Source organism: Hemitrygon akajei, chromosome 1 (genome assembly GCF_048418815.1).
Source record: "Hemitrygon akajei chromosome 1, sHemAka1.3, whole genome shotgun sequence".
In the NCBI taxonomy this organism is placed as follows: Eukaryota; Metazoa; Chordata; class Chondrichthyes; order Myliobatiformes; family Dasyatidae; genus Hemitrygon; species Hemitrygon akajei.
This window is the reverse complement of record NC_133124.1, coordinates 217,785,322-217,801,497: the sequence shown is the minus strand read 5'-3', so window position 1 is coordinate 217,801,497 and position 16,176 is coordinate 217,785,322. Positions and strand designations below refer to the sequence as shown.

Genomic DNA, 16,176 nt, shown 5'->3' with positions numbered 1-16,176 from the left:
CCCTAATGGTTAACTTGCAGGATGAGTTGGTGGTAACGGAGGCAAATGCAATGTTAGCACTCATTTTGAAAGGTCTAGAATATAAAAGCAAGAATGTAATGTTGAGGCTTTATAAGACATTGGTCAGACTGCACGGAGTATTACAAGCAGTTTTGGACCCCTTATCTAAGAAAAGATGTGCTAGCATTGAAGAAGGTCCAGAGGCGGTTCACGAGAATGTTCCAGGAATTAAAGCATTAATGCATATATGTGGAGCATTTGATGGCTCTGGGCCTGTACTCACTGGAGTTTAGAAGAAAGGAGGACGGGTATGGGGAGGGAGCTCAATGAAACCTAGCAAGTATTAAAAAGGCCATATACAGTGGATGTTGGAAAGGATGTTTTCTATAATGGGGGAGTCTAACATTAGAATGGAAGGATGTCCATTCAGAACAGAGATGAGGAATTTCTTAAGCCAGACGGTGGTAAATCTGTGGAATCAATTGCCAAAGATGCCTGTGGAGGTCATGTCACCGGGTATACTTAAAACTGCGGTTGATAAGTCCTTGATTAGTCAGGGCATCAAATGTCATGGGGCAAAGACAGGAGAATGGAGTTAAGAGGGATAATAAACTAGCTATGATGGAATGGCAGAGCAGATTGATGAGCCAAATGGCCTAATACCACTCCTACTTCTTATGATCTTACGGGTAATTTATAGTTACCAATTATCCTACCAACTTGCACATCTCTTGAAATGTGAGAGGAATTCATAGAGTCCATGGGAGAAACTCATATGATCAAAGGAAAAATGTACAAATTCTATACAGCGAGTACTTGAGGTTGAGATCAGGCTGCTGAAACAATGCAATTGAGCAAATTGAGAATTGACCTCATCATTGTTCAGTATGGCAGATCACTTTGGAAAAGCCACAAGCCTCAAGTGCTGTAGAATATCTCAGTCTCCACTTCAGCAAGACAAGAAAAGGCTGAATTTTGCCCACAGGCTAGAGTTGGATACACAGGAAAACAGGATTGTGTTGGAATTCAGTGATAAAGGATGGAACATAAACATTGGGGTGCACTGATTAATTCAAACGTGTTACCCTCATTGTAAGGTACAATATTCTATAGTTATAGTTGAGCTATAGTACATATCAATTATTTGTTAATCTTTCCATAATCAATCACCTAGCTGAATCAGTCAAGAAAACTACTTTGATCAAATAGAACAAGCCAAATATTCCCCAATACAGACATATGCAATATGAATTGAAAACATAGTCATTGCAACTCAGCAAGTGTGTACGAGTGAGTCGCTTACAATGATACAACTTGTAGGCAGAATGTCCGCTTTACCTGAAAATCTTCTGGTTTATTTGAGTTCCTAGAGAACTTTGAGGTCCCTTTGACTGCATCTTGTTCTGGAGGCAAAGATTGAGGTCTTGCTGCAGGCTCCTGTACCCCAGTGATGTTTGTTACAGATGGTGGCTGCTCAGTTTTGCCTAAAAGGAAAAAGCATATCACTCACTCGTGCATGCATACACATTCAAGCTGCATGTGTCCTGTTGAATACGTAATCAGCTGCAGAATGCACAAAGACATCTCGTGCCTCCACACACACAGCAGCCACACATTGCAATTACCCCATTACAGACACACTCCCACAGAAAAACATCAGCATTTCCACTCAAATGCATGGAATTATAGATCTATACAGTACAAGATTGGGTTCTTTTGACCCATGTTTACCTTTCAAACTATCTAACTTCTCTCATTTATCTGCATTAGGTCTGTATCTTTCTATGCCTTGCCTATTCGAGTGCTTGTCTAAATGTCTCCTACAGATAGTGATAACTAATTCCACCACCTTCGTTAAAGTATTTTTCAAATATCAATAACAATCTGTTAAAAGGACTTACCCCTCAGATATTGGCTATATTCCAATTTAAAAGAGTTAAGATGGTGCCAAATGGCTGCTTCTTTGAACTCATCTGCAAAAAAAACAGCCTAATTTCTCTATTTAGTGTCTTTTTCCCTTTTCAAGGTGGTTGGGGTTCTACGGAAGGTCTCATCTGCAGGTGGCACTCAAACTGTGTTGCTTTTTTTTTACAGCAGATGAGTTCCCATTCCTGGAACTCATCAGCCGATTGTCATTCACTAGGCAAGGCTTGGAAGATGGCGTCTCTGAGCTGAGGCCCTGCGGATGACCAATTTCAGGCCAGTGTTGCCAACTGAGGCGTTGCGGGAGATAGAACCTCAGGATTTCATTGCAGCAGACTGTAATATTGTAACAGCGACTGTCAGTCTCCCCATTTGCCTTGAAAATTGGTGATATATCTCTGTGCCTTGTTAATGAAAGACAGAGCCTGTGGCATGTTGAACTGTCGGGTAAACATCAGTTTTTGTTGACTGCAAATCATGGGCTCTCTTTGGGTGCTTAGCTGGTGGGTGGTGGACACTGGTGCTTTTGCTGAAACAGGTTGTGGGGGGAGGGGAGGCTGATGCTTGCTGCTGCTTGGGTGGAGGGAGGGGAATTTGGGGTTCTAAAGTTTTTCTGTTGTTTATTCTTTTTGGGTTCTTTTGTATTTTGTGGATGTCTACAAAGGCAAGTATTTCAGGTTGTATACATTCTCTGATAACAAAGAACCATTTGAAACCATTTATACTTAAGGCAAGAGTGGATCGGTTCTTGATGAGTAAAGATGTCAAAGGTTATGGGGAGAAGGCAGGTGAATGGAGTTGAGAGAGAGAAAATAAGTTTGTCATGTTTAAATGGCAGAGTAAACTAGACCAGTATAATCTCTACCACTAACATAAGCAAGGCTTGCCGGCTTGTAATTACCTGACTTATCTATGCTGTCCTTCTTAAATAACAGAACATTAGCTAACCCCTAATCTTCTACATCTCATCAATGGCTAACAAAGATGCAAAAATCTCCATCATGGCCTCTGCTATCCTTTCCCTTGCTTTCCACAGCAACCTGAGATAGATCTCATCTGGTCATTTGTTTTTATTAATCCTCATGTCTCCCATGACACTTTCCACCACCTTCCCTGCAGCTTTTAAAGCTTTTTTTTTGTCTTCTTTGTAGTTCTAACAAAGGTTCTTCAATCTGAAATGTTGACTCTGTTTTTCTTCCCACAGAAGTGGTCAGACCCACTGAATATTTCCAGCATTTGCAGTTTTGCAATTTTCACCTTGAGCATGGTTTCAAGAAAAGGAATTAGTCATTTAACGCTGAGATGAAGTTCTTCCCTCTGAGGATTGTGAATCTTTGGAACTCCCAAGATGGCTGGTGAGGCTTACTCACCAAACGCATACAAGGTGAAATTAAATCAGCTTAATCTTGAACTTTAATGAAATAACAGGGTTTTGGGGACCCGGCAGCAGAGTGGAAAGAGGTTAAGATCAGCTGTGATTTTACTGCAGATGGCAACAGACCTTTCTTTTCTTTTTCAATCAATTTATTAATATCAAAATAGTGGATATACATAGTATTGCTACACAATTATTGGGATTACATTGTTAATAGATAACGTATATAATTATATATTCAGTTAATACAAAGGTAATAAACCTCCCAAAAATGTTCAAACACAAATGTAGAGTTCACAAAAAAAGGATTAACATATCCAAAAAGAAAAAAATATATACCCCCCCAAAAAAACTAAACTAACCAATACTAACCTGACAGGAAAAAAAAGAAAAAAACATTGACTGTTTATAAGCATCAAAAAAAAAAGACCATTTGTGTCACCAGCTCCGAACCTCCCGACATATATTAACACAAGAATAGGTTTGAAAAGGGGTTTAATCACATCATATGAAAGTATTGAATAAAAGGCCTCCAAGTCTGATCAAATTTAATAGAAGGATCGTATATAACTCTTCTGATTTTTTTCTAAGATTAAACATAACATAGTTTGAGACAACCAATGAAATGTGGTGGGAGGATTAATCTCCTTCCAATTCAGCAAAATCGATCTTTTAGCTATTAATGTGAGAATTGCAATCATCCGACACGCTGAAGAGGTTAAATGGTGTGGTTCTATCATTGGTAAACCAAAAATTGCCGTAATAGGATGAGGTTGCAAATCAATATTCAAAACATTTGAAATAATATCAAAGATATCTTCCCAATATTTTTTCAAAGCGGAACATGACCAAAATATATGAGTTAAAGAAGCGGTCTCAGAGTGACATCTGTCACATACTGGACTTATATGAGAATAATAACGAGCTAATTTATCCTTAGACATATGGGCCCTATGAACTACTTCGAACTGTTTCAATGAATGTTTAGCACATATAGAGGACAAGTTAACTAACTAATACTCTATGGATAGTTTGGAAAAAATTTTAGATTCTTCTCAGAAAGGTGCAATAGCATCTATCTACAACATAATTATGAAAATTCATTCAGATGCATCTAATAAAATTAAAAATGGTTGGGAAAGGGAGCTTACCTTACCTATCGAAAAATGGGAAAAAATTCTTCAATTAGTTAACTCATCCTCTATATGCACAACAGACCTTTCACACTGGGCAGAATTTGAAACTTAAGTCTGGTATATTTCTTTACCTCCCCTGGGAGTTTCAAGAGAGTTAACATGTTAGCACATGCCAGACAGTGTATTAACTCACTGATCTAATTATCCTTCTACTTTGAAGCTGAAACTAAGGGTCTGAAATAAATAGATATTCTATACACATTTAAAAGCCTTGTACATTTTTGTAGAACCTTTCACAATCACACAGTGCTTTATAAGTGTGGCTACTATTGTCCAACTCAAAGTTCATATAAAATACCTCACTTACCATCCTGCTTTTCTCTTTTATTAGTTGTGGGTGTATCATAGAATATATCAAAGCTTATTGTGTTCTAGAAAAGGGAGATGAAAATCAGATCTCCATTTAGTTCCTCCCCCCAGCAACCACTTGCATAGACAAGAACAGTGACCACTTTCCACCTTGCAATTCAAAACTGAGTAGCCTATTGATATTTATCCACTGAGGACTTCACATGAATTTCCTCTTGACTTCAGAAATCCTTGCTGAAGGTACATCAGCAATCTGATGTGATACCTTCCACTTGTCTAGATGTGTCTAACTTAATCAACCCTCAGAAAGTTCAACTGTAGGCAAATTAGAGCAACCTGCCTGATCTGCACCCCCTCTTTCTATGTACACATAGCATAAGTGCTATGTGTGCAGCATGTCCCGGGGCTACGAACGAGTTCCGTTCCCAAGTCCATCTTTAAGTCAGATTTGTACGTAAGTCGGAACAGGTACATCCAGTATTATTCAGCGTCAGTTAGTCAAACGTTTGTCTTAGTATATAGTATATATTTTACCTTTCTATGCATATAAAACACTTAAGAAACATATGTATTTCAATAAATGAACCACTGCATTGCTTAGTAATAATTGTAGCTTTCATCGGGGCAGGGCCTTTCGCATGCTCCATTATTCTCACTTTATCCTTTAAAATTGTTCCGATTGTCAACCGACTGTAGCCTAACACTTTTCAATTGGCGTTTCCAATTGCTTTATTTTCAATTGTGATCGTTTTCTATTAATGGAACAGAAACACTGCGGATTCAGTTGCAGCCGCGGGCAGCAGGTCCTGAGCTCCCCTGAGTCCTACAGTCTTCCTGCACTGAGACAAGTTAAATGGGACAATTGGGGACGGAGCTGACTGGAAAAGGGGGTCAGGGTGAATCTTGCTAAGAAATTTTTAAGCCAAATACAAAGTTACACACTCAACACAGTGCTAACGGCAACGTGATCCGAATTAAAATGGTGGACAGCCTTCTCCTTCCTTGAGCTGATGAATTTTTAATATAATAGGCTTTATGGCAGGCTGTTTGTAAGTACAAGTTGTTTGTAAGTCAGATGTTCGTAACTCAGGGACACCCTGTACATCTACAAAATACATTGCAGAAATTTACATTACTGTTCTGACATCTTCTATCAATCCTAGAATACCTGAATTTGCACAAATGCTATGAATACCAGCAACTGCTGATATGTCAACAAGTCACCACTGTTCTCCATCATTCAAAATCCTTAGCTATGGAATAAGATACGCAATCTGCTTTTTTATAGAGCCAGAGAACAGAAACAGGTACTTCGAACCTCCAAGAAGCAAGCTCCCTATGATACTAATCCTACACTTTTCCAATTTATTCCCTCCACATTCTCATTAACTCTCCTCCAGATTCTGCTATTCATCTAGAGCCAATCATCCTACCAATTAACAAAAATCCAAACTCCACAAAGACAGAACTGGAAATAGGATTGAACTAGAGTTGTAAGAGTACAAGGCAGTAGCTCCCACCAGAAAATATGGTGAAAGTATTATGGCGACCCACTTTCTGCGCAGGCGAACTGGCTCACAAGTAACCAGCGCGTGGGGGGAGACTTTGGTAATGCATCTCTGACGTCATTTCCGCCCGGAGAGGGCTGGCACTAGGGATTAAATGCAAGCGCCGCGAAGTTTGAATAAACTAGTCTCGAAACAACTTACTGACTACGTGTCGTTATTTCAGCGCTGTGTGTAGCACATCGCTACATTGGTGACCACGACAGTCCAAACGGGATTTGGACCAAAGATGACCAACTCTTCATCTGTTCACGCAGTTTCGCTAAAACAGCTGACTTTCTGGACGCTGCGACCACGTGTGGTTTAGCCAAGCAGAAGCCCAGTTCCAGATTCGGCAGATATCCTCTGATTCCACGCGTTACTACCACGTGGTGAGCGCCCTTGACCAGGAGGCGGCCGCCCAGGTTGCAGATTTCATACAGTCGCCCCCGGAAGAAGGCAAATATGAAGCATTCAAAGCACTGCTCATTGGGACCTTTGGCCTCTCACGGCGTGAGCGAGGTGCCCGCCTGCTCCACCTGGATGGTTTGGGAGACAGACTGCCGTCAGCATTGATGAACGAGATGCTGTCCCTGGCTGACGGACACAAGCCCTGCCTCATGTTCAAGCAAGCGTTCCTAGAGCGACTGCCCGAGGACATACATCTGCTGCTGGCCAACGTAGATTTCAGCGACCCCCGGAAGGTGGCAGCCCGAGCAGACGTGCTGTGGAAAGCCAAGAGGGAGAGCGTGGCGTCAGATTAACAGACCAGGCCCGGCAGGGGGGCGCACACAACACAGAGGCAGGAGTGAGGAGGCCAGTGAACAGTGGTGTTTCTACCACCAGCGATGGGGCACAAAAGCCCGCTGTTGTCGCCCGCCCTGCAAGGGCCAGGGCCAGCTGCCGCTAATGACTATGGCGGCTGGCCACCAGGACAGCCTCTTGTATGTCTGGGACAAACAGTCGGGACGCCGCTTCTTGGTCGACACCAGAGCAGAGATCAGCGTCTTGCCCCCGACGGGGTACGACACCCACAACAGGAAGCCAGGACCCACCCTGAGGGCTGCAAACGGCAGCACGATACAGACCTGCGGCACCCGCACAGTGCAGCTGCAATTCGGCGCCAGCCGGTTCACGTGGGACTTCACCCTGGCCGTGGAAGCCCAACCACTTCTGGGGGCAGACTTCTTGCGAGCTCACAGCCTGCTGGTCGACTTGCAAGGGAAAAGACTGGTACATGCCGAGATTTTCCCTGGCTGAAGCCAAGTTGCCGGCCCCACACCTAGACTCCATCACGCTGTCGGACAACAAATTCACCAGAATCCTGGTGGAATTTCCATCGATTCAGCACCGCAGTTCACGGCAGCCATGCCCAGACACGGGGTACAGCACCACATTCCGACCCAAGGACCACCCCTCCTCGCCCGCGCATGAAGGCTCCCCCTGGAAAAGCTCCGCCTGGCGAAGGAAGAGTTCAAGAGGATGGAGGAATTGGGGATCGTACGGAGGTCCGACAGCCCATGGGCCTCCCCCCTGCACATGGTGCCCAAAGCAGCCGGGGGTTGGAAACCATGCAGCGACTACCGCAGACTGAATGAGGCTACCACTCCAGACTGCTACCCCGTGCCGCACATACAGGACTTTGCAGCAAACCTGCACGGGGCAAGAATCTTTTCCAAAGTAGACCTCGTCCGGGGATACCATCAAATCCCGGTACACCCTGAAGACATCCCCAAAACAGCACTCATCACCCCGTTCGGCCTGTTCGAGTTCCTCCGAATGCCGTTCAGCCTGAAGAATGCCACACAGATGTTCCAGCGGCTAATGGACACGGTGGGACGCAACCTGGACTTTGCGTTCATCTATTTGGACGACATCCTTATAGCCAGCAGTTGTCATCAGGAGCATCTGTCCCACCTCCGCCAGCTCTACTCCCGCCTGAGTGATTTCGGCCTCACGATCAACCCGGCCAAATGCCAGTTCGGTCTCGATACCATCGACTTCCTGGGCCACAGGATTACCAAAGACAGGGCAACACTTCTGCCCGCCAAAGTAGATGCGATCCGCCACTTTGCCCGGCCCAACACGGTCAAAGGCCTGCAGGAGTTCGTTGGTATGGTGAACTTCTACCACCGTTTCCTCCCCTCAGCAGCCCATATCATGAGCAGTTTGTACACCCTGATGTCGGGTAAAGGCAAGGACATTACTTGGGACAAGGAGGCTGCGGCCACTTTCGTTAAAGCCAAGTGGCCTTGGCAGATGCCGCGATGCTGGTGCACCCCAGAACGGATGTTCCGACCGCCCTCACGGTGGACGCATCTGACACAGCAGTCAGTGGGGTGCTGGAGCAGCTCATCGAGGGGCGCTGACAACCCCTGGCGTTCTTCAGCAAGCACCTACGACCACCCAAACTCAAGTACAGTGCTTTCGACCGGGAACTGTTGGCACTGTATCTGGCAATCCGGCATTTCAGGTACTTCTTAGAAGGCAGGCCGTTCACCGCGTTCACGGACCACAAACCATTGACCTTTGCGTTCACGAAGGTGTCTGATCCCTGGTCGGCTCGCCAGAAGCGACATCTGTCCTGCATCTCCGAGTACACGATGGACATCCAGCATGTCTCGGGAAAGGACAACGTCATGGCGGACGTACCCTCCAGACCAGCTGTCCAGGCCCTGTCCCTGGGGGTGGACTATGCAGCACTGGCGGAGGTGCAGCAGGCAGACGACGAGATGCCCAGCTACAGGACCGCAGTCTCGGGTTTGCAGCTGCAGGACTTTCTCGTAGGCCCAGGTGATAGGACCCTCCTGTGCGACGTGGCTACCGGCCAACCTCGCCCCATCGTCCCAGCAGCCTGGAGGCGGCGAGTTTTCGATTCCATACACGGTTTGGCACACCCATCTATCAGGACAACCGTCCAGCTGGTCTCCAGCAAGTTCGCAGTGGTCTCCAGCAGTGAATGGGCCAGAACGTGCACGCAGTGCCAAACAGCCAAGGTGCAGCAGCACACTAAAGCCCCGCCACAGCAGTTCGAACCCACCCACCGGAGGTTCGACCACATTCATGTGGATATCGTGGGCCCCCTACCAGTGTCCCGAGGAGCGCGGTACCTCCTAACTATGGTAGACCGGTTCACGAGGTGGCCAGAGGCGGTCCTGCTCACCGACACATCTGCCGATTCCTGCACCCGAGCACTGATCGCAACCTGGGTAGCACGCTTCGGGGTACTGGCCCACATTACTTCCGACAGAGGCGCCCAGTTCACCTCCAACCTGTGGTCGGCTGTGGCCAGCCTGTTGGGAACTCAGCTACACCACACAACTGCCTACCACCCACAGTCGAACGGACTGGTGGAACTCTTCCACTGTCACTTGAAGTCGGCTCTCATGGCCCGCCCGAGAGGACCTAACTGGGTTGACGAACTTCCCTGGGTCCTGCTTGGAATTTGTACAGCGCCCAAGGAGGATCTGCACGCCTCGTCGGCCGAGTTGGTGTATGGCGCACCCCTGGCCATCCTGGGAGAGTTCATACCAGCCCCAAGGGGGCAAGAGGAAGAACCTGGACAGACTACGTGAGAAGCTCGGCAACCTGGCCTCTGTACCGACTTCACAGCATGGTCAGACCCTGACCCATGTACCCACAGACCTGCAGAACTGTAAGTTTGTGTTTGTACGAAGGGGCAGACACCGGACACCACCACAGCGGCCGTACGAGGGGCCATTCAAGGTGATCAACAACAACGGGTCCACGTACGTTCTGGACATTGGGGGGAGAGAGGAGGTTTTCACAGTGGACTGACTCAAACCAGCCCATGCGGACTTGGCACAGCCGGTCGAGGTTCAGGCACCACGGCGCAGCGGCAGACCTCCCAAACAGAGGCTGATCCAGACTGTGGACATTGGGGGGTGTACTGCCGGTTCTGGGGAGGGGGGGGGTTATGTGGCGACCCACTTTCTGCGCAGGCGAACCAGCTCACAAATAGCCAGCGCGTGGGGGGAGACTTTGGTAATGCACCTCTGATGTCATTTCCGCCCGGAGAGGGCGGGCGCTAGGGATTAAATGCCAGCGGCGCGAAGTTTGAATAAACTAGTCTCGAAACGAGTTACCAACTGCGTGTCATTATTTCAGCGCTGTGTGTAGTACATCGCTACAGTATCATCAACATTGCAGACATTCACCACCATCATAACAGATAGGCAGTAAACCACAATCTGCCAGCACCAGCCAACGTAAGAGTGATGAATCACAAACATGAAAAAGTTTGCAGATGCTAGAAATCTAAAGCAACGCACACAAAATGCTGGAGGAACTCAGCAGGTCAGGCAGCGTCCATGGAAATGAATAGTTCACTTTTCAGGCTGAGACCCTTCTTCAGGACTGGAAAAAAAAAGCTTAGATTTTCATCTGCTCTCAATAGGAGTGTGAGACAGCAGTACTGAGATTATCCATCTTGATTTATATCAGTGCATTAAGACTGTAGTTTTAGCCCAGCACAGTGGTGCAGCTTGTAGAGGTGCTGAAATCACATCTCCAGCAATCCACGTTCAATCCTGGCATTCGTCTGCATGAAGTCTATGATCTTACAGGTTTCCTGCAGATATTTCAATTTCGTTTCGCAATGTGCAGGTTGGCAGGGTAATAGGCAAATGTGATTTCCCCCACCGCAGGAAGCTTGTAGAACAGTGGGGAGAATAAAATGGGATTACTGTAGAACTAATTTGGATGGATGCTTGATGGTTGGCTTGAGTATGTGGGCCAAAGAGCCTGTATCCATACTGTATGACTACATGACCCTAAATTCTAAACCCAATGTAAAAAGTACAAGTCTGTTTTCACTGAATATAGGAAAAAGTAAACAAGTACCAGCAGTCATGATTTTAAAAACATTGAATTCCAACTTTGCCATGCTCCATCCCATACTTATAGAAACATAGAAAACCTACAGCACAATTCAGGCCCTTCAGCCCACAAAGCTGTGCCGAATGTGTCTTTACCTTAGAAATTACCTAGGATTACCCATAGCCCTTTTTCTAAGCTCCATGTACCTATTCAGGAGGCTCTTAAAAGACCCTATCGTTTCCACCTCCACCACCGTTACCGGCAGCCATTCCACCCTCTCACCACTCTGAGTAAAAAACTTACCCCTGACATCTCCTCTGTACCTACTTCCAAGCACTTTAAAACTGTGCCCCCTCATGCTAGCCATTTCAGCCCTGGGAAAAAGCCTCTAACAATCCACATGATCAATGCCTCTCATCATCTTGTACACCTCTATCAGGTCACCCCTCATCCTCCGTCGCTCCAAGGAGAAAAGGCCAAGTTCACTCAACCTATTCTCATGGCATGCTCCCCAATCCAGGCAACATCCTTGTAAATCTCCTCTGCATCCTTTCTATAGTTTCCACATCTTTCCTGTAGTGAGGTGACCAGAACACAGAACAGTACTCCACTTATGGAGCAGGCATAAGAGGGAAAGGAGAATGAGTCCCATTTTTTTTGACTGGGTCCTCTGGATCTTTGGAATTGAGGGCCACACCAGGAAGTAAGAGCTTTCTGCCAGGCTTTCCGGAACAAAATTGTGATGGCGATGACAGACTGTGCTTACACAACTATTTGCAGACAGTGATATGCTCTGAAACAGTGTCCATTCTTCAATTGGCCAAGAATACGTCAAACCTCAATACAGGCAGCCCCCAAATTACACAAGGATTCCTGAGAATTCTCCAAAAGTCAATTTCTCTGTGAGTCAGAAATGTCCATTTTCTAGAGCTACCCACATTGTAATGCTCTACACTCACTTGCTACAATTCTTTCAATTCATCAAAAAATCACATTTACATTACTATAATTAAACTAATGTAATACATACTGTAAGGAGTCATTAATAAATATCACAAAATAATTTCATTATCACTATCTCAGTAAAAAAGTATGGGAAAATGTTTGCAAAGTTAGGTTTACATAAATTAGATCATCTGTAACCCACAGAGCCCCTGTAATTCCAAATGCACCACAACTGCTGATGTCAGCAGTGATTCTCAAAATTCTCAAACAGCACTTCACATTGAGATGGGCAGAAACTCAATAGAAGACAGACACCCAGCCAGACATATGCCTACACTTAGGTAGACAAACACACACTCAGGCATGTACATACTCATACTCAATAGCCAGTTAAGCACAGAAACAAACATCCACATATACTCACAGGTAAGCAGACACTCACAACCTTATCCCCTCCCCAATCATTCTTAGAGAAATACAGGCACATATAGCGAATCAATTACGCAAGCACATCCCTACAGCATTCTGAAACAATATGTCCCTTTTGTCTGGTTCAGCAAATCGCAGGGATCCCTCTAGAGCTGAACCAGGCTAGAATGAGGGAGACACGAGACTGTACACACTGGAATCTGTGCAAAAAAAATTGCTGAAGGAACCCAGTGGTTCAAACAGCATCTGTGGAGTGAGAGGATTTGGCAGTGTTTCGAGTTAAGACCCTGTACCAGGATTGAAGGTGTAGGGGGGGAAGACGATGACCTAGCAGTTAGTGTAACACTATTACAGTGCCAGTAACATAGGTTCAATTCCTGCTGCCATCTGAAGGCATCTATACATTCTCCCTGTGACCAAGTGAGTTCCTTCCAGGTGCTCCAGTTTCATCACATATTCCAAAGACCTACTGGTTAGAAGGTTAATTGGTCTCATAGGTGCCAGTGGGCCAGCATTGGCTCATTGGACCAGAAGGGCCTATAATAAATAAAGGAGGGATGGAGGAGTGAGCTGAGAGCCAGTAGAGAAAGAAAGATTGTAAGAAGGCAGGCAGATATATCAGTGGAAGACTTTGTCGATGCACAGAAAGCAATGGCAAATTTTTATTGATGATGGCTTCTATTTCAAGGAGCAATGTTACAAAGTAGGGATAGGGTGAAAACCACAGGGGAGACAAATTTAGTGTGAGAATTCTACATCTTAGGACTGAGATAGGTAAGGTGTTTGGTTCACAAAAGACTGAAACTGCAGAAGGGTATATCATAAAAAATTCAGGTGGAGGAGGAAATGGAAGGTGAGGTGAGCCATTGGATGTATTTTAAACAAAGGAGGTGAATTGAGCAGCCTTTATCAACAGCCAACCTGCAAGCAAAAGACAGATGAACGGGATTTGGTGCAGGTTTCGATACAGACAGCATTACCTTAGTTTTTTGCTTGTTTTTATCCACCAGAGGAATTTGGCTGAAGGACAAAATTTCGCTCTTCTCCATAACTAGGTTTCCAAGCCGGACAATAGTGGAACCAACAAGACTGAGAAAAACAATCAAAATAAATAAATACAACTATTGCTAAACATGTCAGTCCTGCTTTTATAACCTGCTGCAGTAGGCAAACTCAACTTTTACTTTAAAAGGTGGTGGCCATAACATGGCCATAATGCTGTACACAGAAAAGATGCCTTCTCCCCATCTCCACTTAGTGGCCACTTTATTTGGTACACCTGTACAGCTGTTCATTAATTCAGATATCTAATCAGCCAATCATGTGGCAGCAACTCAAAGTATAAAATCATGCAGACATGGTCAAGAGGTTCAGTTGTTGTTCACACCAAACATCAGAATGGGTAAGAAATGTAATCTAAGTGACTTTGACCCTGAAATGATTGTTGGTGTCAGATGAGATGTCCTGGATATCTCAGAAACTACTGATCACCTGGGAATTTCCCACACAACAGTATCTAGAGTTTATAAAGAATGGTGCAAAAACAAAAATCATCCAATGAGCAGCAATTCTGTGGGCAAGAATGTCCTGTTAATGAAATGTTAGAGGAGAATGGCTAGGCTGGTCCAAGTTGACAGTAACTCTAATAACCGTGCGTTACAACAGTGGTGTTCAGAAGAGCATCTCTGAACTTATAACATGTCGAACCTTGAAATGGCTGGGCTAAGCAGCAGAAGTCCACAAATATACACTCGGGGCCATTTTATTAGATGCAGGAGGTACCTCATGAAGTAGCTAGAGTGTATGCTTCCTTTTTGCCACATCACTTTACTGAACCCTCTCCTTTGCTGATCAATTTGGAAGCTGATTTACCTTTAGGTTTCCTGGGTCTAATCATTACTCAGTTGCTCTAGCACGTAGTGATGATGTGACCACAATGGCTGTTTGCAGGGTCCCCTGTCTCAGATTATATATTGTAGAATGCTGGCTCAAGAGCCAGACATTTCCTCAAATTGCAGAACAATGTTACCTGCCCTTTCCATGTTTGCCGGATTCTTTCAGATGAATTTGCAGAGAGGATTTTGCATCTAAAGGATTTCCCTTCAATTTAAATTTCAGTTTCTGATAAAAAGAGAAAAAAGAGGGTTGATAATTTTTTTCAAATTTATTATTTAATATCTCTCTTCCCTCATCTCTTTCACTTGTCCATGTCACTCTGCACCATGCTCCTCCCTCTACTTCACCTTGCAATGCTACAGCTAATACTTAATCCTTCTTTTACTCTGCACACTCTATATCACCCGTTACTGCAAAATGTCCATCCCAACACTCACCATCAAGTGCACTTGTCCTTTTGTCACCCCTCCTCCTTTCAACATATAATGAGCATCACTTGTCCTCATCCACACCTACATTACAGTATTCTCCTACCCAGCTGCAATGTATACCAAATATCTTTTCTCTTCACTGCATCAGAACTTCACACCAGTGCCTCATTCAATTGACCACATGTCAATAGAAGTTGTCCTGTGCCATTCATATCCAATCTTCCCAGATTAAATCAGCCCCACCCCTCTGTGTGTCACCCACATAACCAGGACTTGCTCTCACCCACTATGATACCGGTCATCTGTATCAGTGATAAGAACTCATCAAAGCTAGGCAAAGTTTATAATGTATGTTAACTAAAACTTCTCAAATGGTAGCAGAAGATGGCAGATATTTCTCTGTGATTTATGATTATAAGACCATAAGATATAGGAGCAGAATTAGGTTGCTTAGCCCATCGAGTCTGCTACACCATTTCATCATGGTTGATCTATTTTTCCTCTCAGCCACAATATCCTGCCTTCTCCCTGTATCCCTTCATGCCCTGAACAATCAAGAATCTATTAGCCTCTGCCTTAAATACAAGTAAAGACTTGATCTCCACAACCGCCTGTGGCAACAAATTCTACGATTCACCACTCTCTGGCTAAAGAAATTCCTCCTCATCTTTGAATACCCCTCTTTTCTGAGATTGTGTCCTTAGGTCCCACACTCTCCCTCCACTGGAAACATCCTCTCCACATCCACTCTAACAAGGCCTTTCACCATTTGATAGGTTTTAGTTAGGTCACCCCTTATTCTTCTGAATCCCAGAGAATACAGGCCTAGAGCCATCATACGCTCATCATATGACAAGCTGTTCAATCCTGGAGTTATACTTCATCTCTATACCATAAGTAATGGACCTTTTGCACGTGTGTGGGTACAGCTTTAAACTCTCAAACTATGTGGAGCTTCACATCGTGAGATTGCCTTTCCACTTACATCATCCCATTGCACATTCTGATCTTCCTCTGATAAGCCTGTTCTCTTCTTATTTCCTAGAAAGTAAGTTACAGTGAGTTGATGTTATGTGCAACTTATAATTCCATCACACTCCTGGTTTATGAATGACTGGCAAGGGTTAGGATATCAGGCTGTGACTAACTCACAACAGAAACCTAGCCTCTGACTTGGTTTTGCATCTATAGTATTAACGTGTCCAGTTCACTTAGATTTCAAGTTTGATGTAATGAACATAGAACATAGAAATCTACAGCACATTACAGACCCTTTGTCCCACAATGTT

General features: G+C 44.8%; 1 protein-coding gene across 1 annotated transcript in view; it reads right to left on the bottom strand.

Annotated features, from left to right (window-relative positions):
• LOC140729376 (myoferlin-like) overlaps window positions 1-14,602 on the bottom strand; it is a 165,489-nt gene extending 150,887 nt beyond the window's left edge. The window contains exons 1-2 of the mRNA XM_073049089.1: window positions 14,590-14,602; window positions 1,339-1,484 (exon numbers count right to left, since the gene is read on the bottom strand). Of these exons, the coding sequence (XP_072905190.1) occupies window positions 1,339-1,484; window positions 14,590-14,602 (159 nt within the window). The remainder of the gene's footprint in view (window positions 1-1,338; window positions 1,485-14,589) is intronic.
• Window positions 14,603-16,176: the final 1,574 nt, after the last annotated feature.